Source organism: Primulina tabacum, chromosome 3, assembly GCF_025594145.1.
Source record: "Primulina tabacum isolate GXHZ01 chromosome 3, ASM2559414v2, whole genome shotgun sequence".
NCBI lineage: Eukaryota > Viridiplantae > Streptophyta > Magnoliopsida > Lamiales > Gesneriaceae > Primulina > Primulina tabacum.
In genome coordinates this window covers 8942604-8958081 of record NC_134552.1, presented here as the reverse complement: position 1 = coordinate 8958081, position 15478 = coordinate 8942604, and the positions used below count along the sequence as shown (strand labels likewise).

Genomic DNA, 15478 nt, shown 5'->3' with positions numbered 1-15478 from the left:
GCAAGGATCCAACTGATTACCGAACCCATCCCAAACTCTACGACTCAGAAAGAAAAGAGAGAGAACTGTGACAGCAAGTACCGCCGAGAATAATCACACAGTTAAGTTTGTTGACATTAAAACTGAAATTAATTTCATGATCTTTAATGGCCTAATGTATAATACATAGCCAAGCCCATAATTGAGTTTGCATGTGGCCACAACTGGTATTAACTAACCGACACTTGATTCATGTAATCAACGTGTTCACCTACATATACAATTACTATCATCAGCTACTCAAGTAAAAGAGAAGCGAAAAATGTCTAATGTCAGAGCAAAAGGAACTTTTGAGGAAAGTTGCAAAACTTAATACTTGTCACCTTTTCATTGATTCGTTAGATGCATGGATTTCTGTGGAGACAAGTCTATGTCAATGAGCGAAAGGTCGTATGGCACAGAGACAGTGCTTGATGCATCCATGAGCAAAGACGAACTCACTGCCTCTGATTTAGCAGGATTATAGGATGCACCAGACTTTTGAGGAGTTGTATCACCCGAAGATCGAGGACTGGATAACTGTATGTCTTCCGACTTGTTCACAAACATGTGCTTGTTTCTCCTAACTGTGTCCATTTCTGGACCTGTTGGGACAAAAGTACGTGCCCTGTACTTTCTTGCTCCATCATCACCCTCGCTGCTATGGTTGTAGAGAACATAATCATGATAGGTCGGTGCAAACTGTTATTGAATCAAATGCATAAATGATGAGAGTTCTTATTTAAGAGAAACGTTCGCTGGGATCAATTAGATTAATCCCTCATTCCGAAACTAAAATATAAACTCCATGTTGTAATTTTCACCTGGTGGACTGTATCGTGGTAAAAGTCATTCAGTTTCAGAGCATGTGCCAGGCTTGCAGTGAGGCCATGATTAACACCAATATTTGCACCAGCATATTCTTTATAGGGAAAAGCATAAAGATGACCAAAAGCAGCAACAAGCATTTCAATGCATATTATGAAACTTTGGAATTCTGCAGCTTGCTCTGTATCTTTTATTAATCCAGACTTGGCGGCAAGAAAAACCAAAACACCCTATAAAAGAATTCATAAAACAGATAGTTCTTGTCGCATAAGTTAAGTCTTCAACCATAAAATTCAGGTAAGCCTTAACGACAAGGTGGGCGAAAATATCAAGCTCGCAAAAGCCACTAAGCCTTAAAGTCCAAATCGGTTAACCGACATGTTAACTAATCGATTGTCCCCTATTTGTAATATATAGTTAAAATAGATTCCAACAACTTCAGGAGAAAAGGAGGCAGGTAGGGATGACCGGATTTGAACCCGTGACAGACATGCACTCCAAGAAACATGAGCAGCAGCCTTATATTGCAAATAAAGAGAAATAGTAATCAATATTCCAGTGCAGACAATCTCTACCATCCACTCGTGCCACAGGTATCTCAAACTCAGCTCTTTTCACTAGCAAAGTTAAGCAGGTTGTTGGACAATAATAGCTTTTTATAGGAATGAATTTCATGCAAGTTTCACGGATACACAGACAATGGAAGCAATTCTGCAATATAAGGTACAATCTTAAAAGCACATTTCCACTTTAAAGCTCTAACAGTCCAAGAAGAATATAGCATCGAACTCAATTTACAGCTACAACAGTGGGGCCTTGCATGGGAGAAAACCAACATTTTCTGCATTTAAAGGTTGGCGATGGAAAGTAATAAAAAAAAGGTAATCCTCGAAAAATGCAATAAAAGCACATGAAATTCTGAGTTGCGTCATTTTTATGCATTGACATTGTACCAGTAAATTACCTGCCAGTATGTAAGAAAAACTACAGACTTGATAATGATAAACTTGGGAACTGGATTGAATGGCTGAAGCAAATCTCTGCAAGCCACATAAAACAAGGCCAAGGCATAGAGAGCCACAGAATAAGAGACTGTATAGATAATGGTAAGGTAGAGGTATGATTGAATTGGGCTGAAATTCCCATCTTCATATTTCCCTTTTGCATAAAGTATAAAAGTGACTGTGACTAGAATAGGCTTGAGTATCACAAACTGCAAACCTCCTTGTTTACATCTTCGAATGAAGCGCCTGCACTAGTGTTACTCGCATTCAATCATTTTGAGTAACTTAACTGGAACTAGTTCAGGAGATGAAACATCCATGTGTACAGTACTTGATGGAAAATATGGACTAAAAATCAATACAAATGCTTTACAAGACTACAAATGCTTTACAAGACTACAGACTACAGAAAGTAGGTGCTCGTCCAACTTATCACTAATACTGAGCTTTCAAAATACTCAAAATTGTTCATGATGTCTAAAATGTAAATATTGGAGATACACACCACCCTGTCTCAGAGTCTCAGCACCTAGTTCTCCAGGACTCGTAAATAAAAACTTTGAGAACAACATGAAACAGCAGTGGCAAAGTGATCACAATGACAATGGAGCAAAGCATTATACATCATATAACAGTACTCTCAAACTACTTCAATTCTTCACATTTAAAAAAAAAAATGAGAATCCTAAAACCATAAAGATCTTCAAACTCTGTAATGTAAAGGATCGGTAAGTAAAATAGAGACAAAATTATGCAACAGAACCTAATGCGATGGCACTATCAATCAGCCTTCTAAAAGCATCTGACACCTGAATCCTGACACTAAAAGTTGGGAAAGAGTAGGACGTAAATGATGAGCACAAAAGTAAAATATTTATTTGAAATCGCCTGCACTTTGTTGCACAACCACATTGAACAAGTCAAAGGCTATTTGAGCATTTTACCAACAAATACCAATTTGCATGTGACATAAAACCAAAATTTAAAAGGAAGATCCCTCAAAAAATGAATAGGAAGAGCAAAAAAAAGAATAATCTATACAAGTATCGGAAATGTTTTCCATGCACTGAGCTACTGACAAATAAAGTGTTAATACATTTATCATTTTAAAATGTAGTCAACTTGAAAGTTGAAAGTAAGATAAACATGATCAAACAATTGTAATGTTTGGAAAACCCAAAGATTATATAAATAAAATCACATAAAGGGATCACAAATTGCACCAGCGAGGTAAATATTAGTTTTGTGCATAGGATGGCTCACCCGTCCAGTGGAACTGGGGGGAAACAACACGTCATCAAACACCAATTAGACTTCAAAACTTTTCCAGTCAGACTTAACACAACAGCTCCAGGACCACCTACCCACGCTAAACACAGTGATAGGAAATTATAAATGACCCAAGCTTCATAACTGCACAAAAAAGGGTTCATAACCATCAAATTCACGAACGAATAACAAATGGACCACTCGAGCTAAAACAGCATACATAATCGACCTCAGCAATTGATCAGAATTCAGAGGAATCATGGAATTTAACAATGTAAAAATACAGTATGTCCATCTAGTGCAGGTTGCACAAGCAAGTTCAAAAAAGGTCACAGTCTGTAACAGGAAAGTGTGTTTAGAAAATCCTATATATTTATTAGATTCTGCCCTATCCATGATAAACCACACTTCGCATTAAAGCACCAAACCCAGGTATAAAACAGAGTTCCACAAATAATATTAGGGAACACCATGGATTCATACCAAGACAGTTTTTTAATTAAAAACTTCATAATGAACAGATCGCAGTCGACAAAAAAATTTATGGTTGGAAAAATATAATAGATGCAGCCAATTACTTAGAAAATGTTTGAGCTTCATTATGAGGATAAAGCATCAAAACATTGTATTCAATCTGATTGTAATAATACATAATAGAGAGAGAGAGAGAGAAGAAATTTACTGAATGCAATCCAAAAACATAAACCAGATGAGCGAACTTACACTTCTCTGATTGAATTGAAGTAAATTGCACTTTCATTAAAGACCAGAGACAAAAAAGACATCAATGCATACACCTGCCAGAAAACCAATTTCAAGATGATTTTAACACATGCACAACATATTAAGACAACCAAAATATGGAGAATCTATCTGCAAGAAGCCAAGAACATTTACAAGTTAGCATAAACACAATAAGGTATATCATGTATGCGCTGAACAAGGACAAATTTTGTTTATTTACAATATCCACGCAATAATGAGTACTTATTGTTCAAGTTTGAGCTAATCAATGAAGTGTGTGCCTTATCTGTTGAAGCGCCAAACCTGATATGCTTTAAAATCTCAAAGCATTTTTTAAGAGCGCGTTAGATGTAGGAGAGTAAATTAAAGGTGAAATGCAACATAATAATCATTGGATAATTAGTCTTCGTTTATGGACTAATGAGAATTTATTTTATAATTTTTCATTGTCAGCTACATGTATTTAATTATACGCGAGCAAATTTTCTTCAAATATTTAATTTTACAAAATTATTCTCTAAGGTCCTTTCTAAAATCAATGTGGTCAAAATAATGGTCATTCATCTTTGTTCATAGATGTCACTCAATGATTTGTAAGTTATATATTTAAATATATGTAACACATTCTCTTTGAATATTTTATTTCTACAAAATTATTCTTCTATGTGCCTCACTTTTTAACAAGGCGCTTGCCTCATTCTACATGCAGGCACGACAATTCTCATGCGCCATAATGCACATTGTGCTACTCATAACTATGGCACAAAGGAATCATATGTGAAAAAAGGATAAATTAACGTGCTTTATATAAATTTTTTAAGGTGTTGAATCTCACTATTTATGATTGCTCATGGTTTTTAGCAGAGAACATTTTTGGTTTTGTACAACCTAAACATAGGTCCTTCCTGTAATCAACGTGGTCCTAAAATAGGTGCACAATAACAGCTTCAGTGAGAATATAAAATAGCCTAGAAGAACCCAGTTTAATATTTTATAGAGCTGCTTGCGTAGTTAGTCCCCAAAAATGCTTTCTTTCTCAACTGTCAAGTTTTGTTGAAGACATTCAGTCCCTTCATAGTGAAAGGACGTCTGCTTGTTTTCAAACATCACAGGACAAAGATACGCTTTTATAAGTCATATCCCTGATGACTAGGCCATATGTAAATTTGTAACTGCAGTATGGTGCCTAGTTGTCAGTTGACTGCCACATCTATCTCTTATTAGTGATAAACTCTACCATAAATCTTCCTCTCTTTTATGGAACATGATAAACCAAAATTCCACTGTCTTAGATACTTTAGAGCAGAAAAGAAACGTGACACTGCATGCAACCATAAATCTCACTTCTACTGTGGTTATACCAGCAATTGCATAACATACTCCTACTATACTCAACACCTGATCAATCTATTGATTTTAAGCATGTAGATTCTGAACACTAGCACATCATCAGATGGCCTTTCATACCCGCACAAAACTTTTGTGGTACTTGATTAATAAAGGAGTTGTACGATAAAAAAAATCAAGTAAATGAAAATAGTGACATAAATAAGCACGCGAGCACACAATTCAATCTTTAGAACTGAATCGCGACTAATCAATCAAGAAAAGTTTCAACTCTATAAATTTGAAAACATATGAGCACACAACTTGCAGAAAAGTTCACCAGTAACACTTACCGGAACCATAAAGATAATCCGGACAATGTATCTCTGAAATGTGGGCTCAGTATAATTCAATAAATGTCTGTAAATGTGGATGATAGCCAACGTGATTGCCCCAACAGTACAAGGCAATGCCACCAATATGTACAATATTGGTCCCATTTTGAGGGTGGGCTCCAAATCATACACCAAAACGTTCAAACTTCTACTGAAAACAGGAAGAAGAAAAAAACCCATCATCAAAAGCCAAGAAAAAACGGGGACGAACACACAAAAATCCAATCCACAAACCTCAACCGCTGGAATTCAATTGTGAAAAGAACACTTTTCCACCTCAAACCTGCCAAAAAAGCCCAACCCTAGGAAGAGGGCGGATGAATTATGAAAACAGCAACAAACAGAAGCGCGCCACTCAGTGTTCATTCATTCTATTAACAAGCAAATGGAGTCTAAAACAAACACTTCAAAAAATGTCATCAATCAATAAAAAAGAAAAATCACTCCACAGTAATGAATTAATCAACCAGAACCCTAGAGGTGAAGGAGGAAAGAAGGGTAACATACAGTACAGTACAGATCTGCGAAAGAAGGGGAGCAATTGTAAACGTGAGTAGTCGGGCAACCCAAAATTGAGATGATTAATGGCGGTTCTTTCTACGTATCGTTTGGTCTAATCTCCTCCTCCATAAGTTGGTTTAGTGTACCGTACCACATGGTATATTTCTTTAAATTTCAATGGATTATATTATTATTATCATCTGCAAATTAATAATTAATTTTAAAAAGTGTTAGATTTAATAAATTATTAGTAAATGATTGTTATGTTAAACAATAATTAGTTATTAATCAATTCTATTTCTACATATATTTTTTTATAGATGGAAACTATCTTCATGTCTAATTTTTGAGATAGCCCATTTTCTTAACTCCAAATTATTTTTTTCCTTTATTCATGTTAAAACTATAATTAATTTTTTGTAATTATCTCTCGATTGAAAATGTATGCGTATTATCGTATATACTTTAACAAATCTTTAATTGTTAAATGCATTGTTTTTTATTTTATTTATTAAAACTTGTAAACTTCAAGAAAAATAAAGACTACCTAACTAATAAATTCGTTTTCAATCACCATAACCACAAGAAACTATTTTTAAGTATATATGTGCGCGCGGGGGGGGTAATAATATTAAAAAAATATTATTAATTTGACTTGATTTAGCATTTTAAAATAATTAATAGTGACGTGATACCAGATACACGATCAATTTTCCAACGCTCCGGTAAATAAAACTAAAAAAACAATAAAACACAGAATTACACGACAAAAACACAGTTTTAACAATTTAGAAGAGCAAAAAACGCAAACATAACAAATTAAAAAGACTAGTTCAGCAATTTTTCCTTCATTTTTATACTGTGTAAATGTCCCACGTGCATGTGTATATATCGTTATTTTCTAATACAAATGAGAGTCTCGGTCCCAATTTCAACGAAGAGGTTTAATTAATTGAAACAAATCATCACATCTAAACTATTTCATTAATTCGAACTTTAAAAACACCATTAATTTCCCCCTTAAATATCAACAATCGCGGTGTCTAGCTAGCTTGCATGAAATTTAAATATCAAGATACCCTAAACATGCAAACTTGAAATAGCCTAAAACAGTTAAATGAAGGAGTAACGTCCAAAAGATCATCAACAATGCAGATAAGATTCCAAAGCTCTCCCGTTTAAGTAGCATCGTCAACCTGCAGCAAGAGACAAACCCAACTCAATACATTGCATGCACGCTGTTTGATCAGCTTTAATTTCGAGCAAATTAAGTTTTTAACAACAAATTAACATCTAATGCATATATATTCGTATCGTTGTAAATAAAGAAATTGTGGTTTTCATTGAGTTTAAATACCTTGAAAATGAGATCTATATCTGATCAGCCACTTCGACCAAAATCATCTTTGTACTTGTACCGCTCCTTCCGTATCCTGTGTAGCATACTTGTATAATTGGAAATTAAAGAAACTGTGGCTTTTATGAAAGAGCTAGTTTCATTTAAAGAACTTGAACATGGAATTAATTCATCCATACCTGTTCAGCCACTTTGAAACTACGGGACTAGTCTGCTGACCATCAATAATACTCAATTCCAGTACGGTGCTGTGTAACTTCTTTTCAAAATCTTCTTCGGACGTCTCGCAGTCTATCCTCTAGCATATAGCGCATTATTGCGTCTTTGTACTCCTGCTCGAGTTTATTGCGAAGCTTAGATTCAGAAACAAGATCAGCCCAAAGCGGTTCTTCCTTCGTAGGATTCAACCCTAACTTCGGTTTGGCGGCATCGACAATCTTCTCCGCAACGAGCGAACTGAAGTATTTCCGTTTCTTGGTAACTACATCAGCCAGCAAGGGATAATCCAGTCCGGGTATCAAAAAATCGACTTCCATGTTGACGCTGTCGTCGTCAGGCAACGATCTCTGACACAACATTATTAATATACGTGATAAAAAGTGAAAAAAAAATAATGGAGAGCAAGGGACAAAATTTAGTCTTTCTGAATAAACTGAAAGAGAAAACCTGATAAGCAACACGGAGAGGACGAGGGCCTTCGATTGCTCCATCGTTCAACTGCAAAGGCCCTAAACATCCAAGCATTTCATACGGAAAAATCATCCAACAAAAAATAATTGACAATAGCAGAAAAAAACACTACTTTTGTCATTGCAGGTGCATCGGCGTCTAGGGAGATTAATGGCGATGATGGCCGATGGGAGTCTGATAAGGGATTCTGTCTTTGAATTGCTGAGGGTTCATGAAGCTGGATGGGGCTGCGGTGGCCGCCATTGGAAAGCTTCGATTTGGCTTCAAAGAAAGTCTTTCTTGTCTTACAAAATCACGTATATATAACCCCAGCCCTTTGATAAAAGCGGAAAGAAAATAAAATTCAGATCTCACTCTTCTCGGCTGTGGTGTGATAATTATCATTGACCATTTAAATTTCATAATAAATTATAGAGTTGAGGTAATAATATCATTTTTTATTTATGGCCAAAAATAAATAGTCTTTCGACTAAAATAAATCGTATTATATAATATCATATAAAATTGAAGCTTATTCGGTATAACTATTTAAAAGGAAAAACAAAAACCAAAACGAATAAACAGTTCATTGTTTTTCAAAGTAAAAAAAGAAAACCATATTTCCAATATTTTTTTACATTTAATAATTTAAAATTATCATTCGTTCATATGAAAATAATAATAATATAATTAATTTGTTGTTTATAAAGGTAAATGAAATTTTCATAAATAAAAAACACAAAACGGCAAAAAGTGACCGTCATTTTGGTAAATAAGAAAACATCTAATGGTAAAAAAAATAGAGGCAACCATATAAAATGACAAATTTGTCTACTAAATTTATTTGTTGGGAATTCAGTGTCTAGTTGCTACTTCCTGTCACGCCACCCTACTTTTCCATCAAGTCACATCAATAGGATTCTGTCAGGTGCGCTTCTCGAGACAAGATCTTATCTTCTGAACCACTAGAATGCGGCACTGTTATCGAGGTGTCCGGGTAGAATGCCTCCCGGGAGATTTATACAAGAGCCCGGGACTGCCCGGAGAGTGGAGCAGGGGCTTGCACATGCCCCGCTCCAGAAGTATCCATCTGTAGACTCACTCGGATTTGGGAATCCATTTGATATTCCGGGTCATCCATGACCCAGGCTCTTACGGGGTATCAATATAGATTATTATAGATTGTGATCAAGATATATATGGAAATATAATATTTGTAAAGATTTGTATTCTCTTATTTTCCGATGATTGAGTTCAATTAAAATTGCACATTAGTATTCACTCATTTTCTCTTCTCTCATGAATTCTTTTTTCTCATCTCTATGTTCTTTTATGACTATATTATGATTTATAATACGTTATCGGTCGATTCTATAAACAATTGAGAATGAAAATAGTTCACGTTCATTAAATGTCATCGTAATATCGCAACTTATATATTGTCAATACTCAATTTTATAAGATATTTATTAGTTATCTAGAAGTAGTATAATTATAAATTGGTGCTCATGAAATATTATGCAAGATATATATAAATCTATGTCAAAGTGTATTAAACATTAAACAATCTGTCCTAAGATAAATGTTTAGCATTTCAAACAATGGAATCAATAAACGTGATTATTTTTAAAATTTGACCGATGATATTTGGCAAAGAACTGATTACAACAAGTCATGCAGCAAAAAAAAAAAGGCCAAATCGTAATTGTCCGAAGGCTCGTCGCTAGGCACAAGGCAGCCACCTAATACAATTATAACAAAGCAATGCATATTTATAAATAATTCAAAAGAAATAAGTTAGCTAGAATAATATTCAAAATTGCAATTTATTTTTTTAAAAAAAGTGGAGCCCAAAAACGAAGCTGTGTGTCTACTAGAATACAGAATATAAGTGTCGGCGTTGCTGTCGGTGGACAAAGCCAATTAATCATTAAAAATAAAATAACGAAGAAGAGTAAATCTTTGAATATTATTTTATAAAATCACACATTTATTATCAAAGAAATATGAATAAAAAATTATGGTGACATATTTAATCCAATGTACAAAAACGAACATAAACAATGATATTTCATGGATCGGCCCACTATCTCCGGCCCATCCCTAGCCAAATGGAAGACAGGTTCATCAAGACATCTTCCTGACCCCCTTCTGACGGTCTTATTCGTGATTTCAGGCTCGGGCCAACTTTGAAACATGTGTTTGGACTAGTGATATTTGCTGAAATCGGATCCTCAATTTTCCGTGAACGTGAAACAAATAAACAATTGAAAGGTAATAAAATATGATTGAATATTAATTAACTGTTGACCAGAATTACCGTCTAGTCTACATTAGTTAGTAGTAAATGACAAAAGATTTCGCCGGTATGTCATAAAAAAATATTATGCGATATTATTTACTAATAATAATAATAATAATAATAATATTTAACTAACCAATAATTGTTTTTCTTTATAATTTAAAATAAAATAATAAGACGGAGAGTCAGCGGTCACTCTCAACAACTAATAATTCCTATATTCACCAATAACAAAAACCCCACTTCCATTTTACTCCTCCCCGCACTTCTCCACAGCAATCCATCCCTTTTCCGCATTTGCTTCGATTCTTGCCATGTATGGTCGTGATCCATGGGGTGGAACGCTGGAGATTGCCGCCGATTCCGCCACCGACGAGGACCGGAGCAGGAATTTGCATGACTACGACAGGGCGGCGCTGTCCCGGACGCTGGACGAGACGCAGCAGAGCTGGCTGCTGGGTCCCGGGGAGCAGAAGAAGAACAAGTATGTGGATCTGGGATGCATTATCGTGAGCAGGAAGCTCTTTGTGTGGACGGTGGGGACTATTGTCGCGGCTGGATTGTTGGCTGGGTTCGTCACTTTGATTGTTAAGACTGTGCCACAGCATCACCACCGCCCGCCTCCGCCGGATAATTACACTCTGGCGCTCAACAAGGCTCTAATGTTCTTTAATGCTCAACGATGTAAGTGCATACGTTACTGTTGCTCATCACTTTATAGTTAATAATATACGTTTCAATTTGCTATTGGATTTACTGGATCTCATGATTCTGGATAGAGAAATGTAAGATTTTGAGAATTTATTAATCAATGAATAACTCTTATTTTACCCGGTCTGATAATAGACGTAATTTGTAAGGAGGGGAGATCAACTGATACTTTATTTCTTTTTACAATTGTATGGATCTGTCTGAATGAATTCGATCTTATCAGTTTTAAGGTGCTCTAAGACTGTGAATTGCATATTTCTGATGCTCGATATTTATTTTTACAGCCGGAAAACTACCCAAGCACAATAATGTATCATGGAGGGGAAACTCGTGTGTAAACGATGGAAAATCTGGTTCTACTACTTTGTTTAAAGATCTGGCTGGTGGCTATTACGATGCTGGTGATGCGATCAAGTTTAATTTCCCTCAATCTTTTGCAATGACAATGTTGAGTTGGAGTGTGATCGAATACAGTGCAAAGTATGAAGCAGCTGGAGAACTTAATCATGTCAAAGATATTATCAAGTGGGGTACTGATTACTTCCTCAAGACTTTCAATAACACTGCCGATACCATTGATCGAATTGTGATGCAGGTATCTATTACTTGTTGAAAGTTCGTTTTAGTTAATTAGTAATATTGTTTCTTCTGTGTTGTTTATTGAAAGAGAAAAGTTTCTGTAACTTGATATTTGATCACTTCGCGTGAACATGCTCAAGAAATTGGTGTACTTGATTTTTTACTTTTGAATTATTCTTTCTTGGTAGGTCGGAGAAGGTGATACCTCCGGTGAATCGACCAAGCCCAATGATCATTACTGTTGGACTCGCCCAGAGGACATTGATTATGATAGACCTGTTCTTGAATGCAGTAGTTGCTCGGATCTTGCTGCGGAAATGGCTGCTGCTTTGGCTTCTGCTTCCATTGTTTTCAAGGACAATAAAGCCTACTCACAAAAGCTTGTCCATGGTGCCAGAACCCTATTCAAATTTGCGAGGGATCAGAGAGGTAGATACAGTGTTGGCACTGAAGCGTCAACTTTCTATAATTCCACCAGTTACTGGGATGAATTTGTGTGGGGTGCATCATGGCTCTATTATGCTACTGGGAATTCTTCCTATCTTCAGCTTGCTACGGCTCCTGGTCTTGCAAAACACGCGGGTGCTTTTTGGGGAGGCCCGTTTTATGGTGTGCTGAGTTGGGAAAATAAGCTCGCTGGAGCTCAGGTAATGTGAAAATAAGATGGTAGTCTGCGAAACATTGTTGCACAAATTGCCGTATTGAAATAGGTTTTGCTAATTGTTGATGAAAGTGAAATGATTCTGCATATAGGTGCTTCTGAGTCGTCTTAGATTGTTCCTGAGTCCCGGTTACCCATATGAAGAAACTTTGAGTACATTTCACAACCAGACCAGAATTTTCATGTGCTCGTTCTTGCCAGAATTTTCCACATTCAACCGAACGAAAGGTAATCAACTTTACTTACTTGGAACTTATCCAGAGTAAATAGTTCACTTCTGTAATGTTTCTGATTAAAGTTTTGTGCACCTTGGGCAGGAGGCATGATCCAATTAAATCATGGAGCGCCTCAGCCTCTTCAGTATGTAGTCAATGCAGCGTTCCTTGCAACATTGTTTAGTGACTATATGAAGGCTGCCGATTCTCCTGGGTGGTACTGTGGACCACATTTCTACTCAACTGATACTCTTCGGGAATTCGCTCAGACTCAGGTACTACATTATTGAGTATCATAAAGCATGCTCAAGTTCTAGGCAAAGCAGGCCGGCACAGGAACACACCTTAGAGAAAAGAGACATATTAATGGATAATATACTGAAAGTATAACTATTTGAAGAAAATTTATCACATCATTCAATTTGTATATTTCAAACTTTTGAATGATAATAAAATAATATGGTGTCTACATGATAATACAAAGTTATTAATTCACATTTTATTTTGAATTCAACATCACTATATTTAAGGTGAACTTTAAAACCACTTTGAGCGTTTAAAGCACCATGGCTTGTGCTTCATGACCAATGAACACTTTTTTTTTTTTTAATTCTCGTGTTGATTCATGCTCGCCAATGAACACCTCATGAACGGTTGCCCTTGCTTGATACAAGGATTGAGTCTTGAGCCTGAGTACATTGTGGTTTAATTAATTATGACTCTTCCTTCTTATAATGTCGGAAAATTTATCAAGGAGTATTAATGGAGCTAGTGTCATTATTTGCCTTTCAGATTGATTACGTTCTTGGTAAGAACCCAAGACAGATGAGTTATGTGGTGGGATTTGGAAACCACTATCCAAAGCACGTTCACCATAGAGGGGCATCAATTCCTAAGAACCAAGCCAAGTACAGTTGTACAGGAGGATGGAAATGGAGGGACTCGTCGAAGGCAAATCCAAATATTCTTGTCGGAGCCATGGTCGCTGGTCCGGACAGGCAAGATGGTTTCCATGACGTACGAACAAATTACAACTATACAGAACCAACACTAGCTGGCAATGCTGGATTAGTTGCAGCTCTTGTTGCTCTATCTGGAGATTCTACCATGGAAATTGACAAGAACACCATTTTCTCTGCGGTGCCACCCATGTTTCCAATACCTCCACCCCCACCAGCTCCATGGAGGCCATGAGTTGACGCCATCGTTTTTCATCGTCCGTGACAGTCAACATTCGAAGTGGTATTTTATCCTTTGTCCCCCTTTTATATTTTTCATGTATTGGGACATAAATTACAAAAAAAAAATGCTCACAGGGATATAAAGGATGGTTAGAATAGGAGGGTTGGTCTGCTTGAAGAAAAATTTGGGGCCAATGCCATGTATTTCAATGTTGTGATATATATAGTATGTATGTATGAAATGGACCTTCATTCTTTTGACATAGTTTGGAAGTGAACTTTCTGTATGTTTCGAAATAAACATTTCTTCATTATACAACTTTGGGAGAGGAGGAGGGGAGTTGAGCAAGCAGTGCCCCACCATTTTTTTCTTATTTTTTGTTTTTCTATGTATTCATCTATACTATTAATAAAAGAAGATGGGTAAACTGTAACTAGTCTAAATTTGGTTTTGAGATGCTAGTATTTAGTATGGTACATTATATAGTCATAAAATACGAATTCCTCCTAAAATTCAAATTTATGGTTATGTTAATTTCTTGCATCTCTCTTTACTTTGTATGCCATTTAAATTTAAAACAGGATCCTCCTTAATTTAATTCTATATGGAGTGAGACTCATCGTGATAATAAGACCGTGGGATAGATCGTCCGTATATATACTGTTTTGTGGATTTTGCGTACATTAATTCTGCTAAAATGTATTTCGACATTTAAAAAAAAATAATCTATTATCATTCTATAATTTTACATTGACCTAAAAAATCATTATTTTATTTGAATCCAATCTGTATTTATCGTAGAAAGATAATTCTATCATTGTATGATAATTTATTAATCCAAAATGCTATTATATTTTAACTATTTAAATGCCCACGCTATTAAAATCTATGCAGATTTAATATATTTTAATCCAACAAAAGGTTTACAACAACAATAATAACAATAAAAAAAAAAAAAAGAATACACCGAACACATATCATATTCTTAATTTTAAATTTGAGAAAATATTGAATTTCGTTGGCTCGTTTTTTAATGTCATTTAAACCTATATTACTTATTTCTATAATTTAAATTACTATATATCACATGTAAACAAGTCAGCTAGTTTAATAACTATGCTTATTTAAGATCAATAATTATTGGAAAATATGATGTTTATTTTAATTTTGTTATTAAATTAAATAAGAAAATGTCTATATAGGTATCATTATCGGCTAAAATTGTGTTTGATTAATGACATTGTTTATCTCACGAAAGTGTGAAAAACATAAAATTTTAATATCAATTAGTTTAATAAGGTATTATTTGGTTCGTGAGATGAGATGATGCAAATTTTTTTTTTTATATACGTTAATAATTTATAATTCTTATCGATCGTAATCATAAAATGAAATTAATCAAAATATAGATTTAAAAACAAAAAGACTTTCTATAATATTTATTAATAATTATCTGGTACAAAATAAAAATTTAATATCATTCATTATTTTAAACCTTTTACGAACACACTTGAGATGGCTTGTGCAAACATAGAGTTTAGAAAGCAGGGGGAACGGCTAGTACAAGTAGAGACTTGAGATGACTGGGTATCATTTGTTCAAAGAAATCATGAGTTTGAAGAGATCTGGAAGTATTTCTTTGAAGATTCCTCAGAAGATATAACCAACACTAAATTCCAAGTATATTTAATAGATATTACATATTGTGAGACAAAAT

The 15478-nt window shown here is 35.1% G+C and overlaps 2 protein-coding genes across 8 annotated transcripts; one reads left to right on the top strand and one right to left on the bottom strand.

The window, feature by feature from the left end:
• Nucleotides 1-66: 66 nt before the first annotated feature.
• Nucleotides 67-6231, bottom strand: LOC142539989 (uncharacterized). Of its 7 annotated transcripts, none has more exons than XM_075645803.1 (8): nucleotides 6092-6231; nucleotides 5819-5886; nucleotides 5543-5735; nucleotides 3843-3916; nucleotides 3114-3263; nucleotides 1811-2096; nucleotides 843-1076; nucleotides 67-720 (listed from the first exon to the last, which is right to left on the bottom strand). In XM_075645803.1, the coding sequence occupies exons 3-8, from the start codon at nucleotides 5687-5689 to the stop codon at nucleotides 367-369; spliced, it is 1245 nt and encodes a 414-aa protein (XP_075501918.1). In that variant the 5' UTR covers nucleotides 5690-5735; nucleotides 5819-5886; nucleotides 6092-6231; the 3' UTR covers nucleotides 67-366. The 7 variants fall into 7 exon arrangements, with proteins under 7 accessions (XP_075501918.1, XP_075501920.1, XP_075501917.1 ...); XM_075645805.1 differs by having other exon boundaries at nucleotides 5543-5732; XM_075645802.1 differs by having other exon boundaries at nucleotides 67-250; nucleotides 363-720; nucleotides 5819-6212.
• A 4414-nt stretch (nucleotides 6232-10645) lies between these two features.
• On the top strand, nucleotides 10646-14047 carry LOC142539988 (endoglucanase 25-like). Its single transcript, XM_075645799.1, has 6 exons — nucleotides 10646-11097; nucleotides 11409-11719; nucleotides 11892-12350; nucleotides 12457-12592; nucleotides 12682-12854; nucleotides 13372-14047. Exons 1-6 carry the CDS (start codon nucleotides 10728-10730, stop codon nucleotides 13771-13773), a joined length of 1851 nt encoding a protein of 616 aa, XP_075501914.1. The 5' UTR covers nucleotides 10646-10727; the 3' UTR covers nucleotides 13774-14047.
• The last annotated feature ends 1431 nt before the right edge of the window (nucleotides 14048-15478 follow it).

Coding starts and splice junctions, on each gene's coding strand:
- LOC142539989 (XM_075645803.1), bottom strand. CDS start 5,689: ATGGGACCAATATTGTACATATTGGTGGCATTGCCTTGTACTGTTGGG. Junction 3,264..3,842: donor TTCAATTCAATCAGAGAAGT/GTAAGTTCGCTC, acceptor TTTTTTGTGCAG/TTATGAAGCTTGGGTCATTT. Junction 1,077..1,810: donor TTTTTCTTACATACTGGCAG/GTAATTTACTGG, acceptor ATTCTTTTATAG/GGTGTTTTGGTTTTTCTTGC.
- LOC142539988 (XM_075645799.1), top strand. CDS start 10,728: ATGTATGGTCGTGATCCATGGGGTGGAACGCTGGAGATTGCCGCCGAT. Junction 11,098..11,408: donor GTTCTTTAATGCTCAACGAT/GTAAGTGCATAC, acceptor TTATTTTTACAG/CCGGAAAACTACCCAAGCAC. Junction 12,593..12,681: donor CACATTCAACCGAACGAAAG/GTAATCAACTTT, acceptor CACCTTGGGCAG/GAGGCATGATCCAATTAAAT.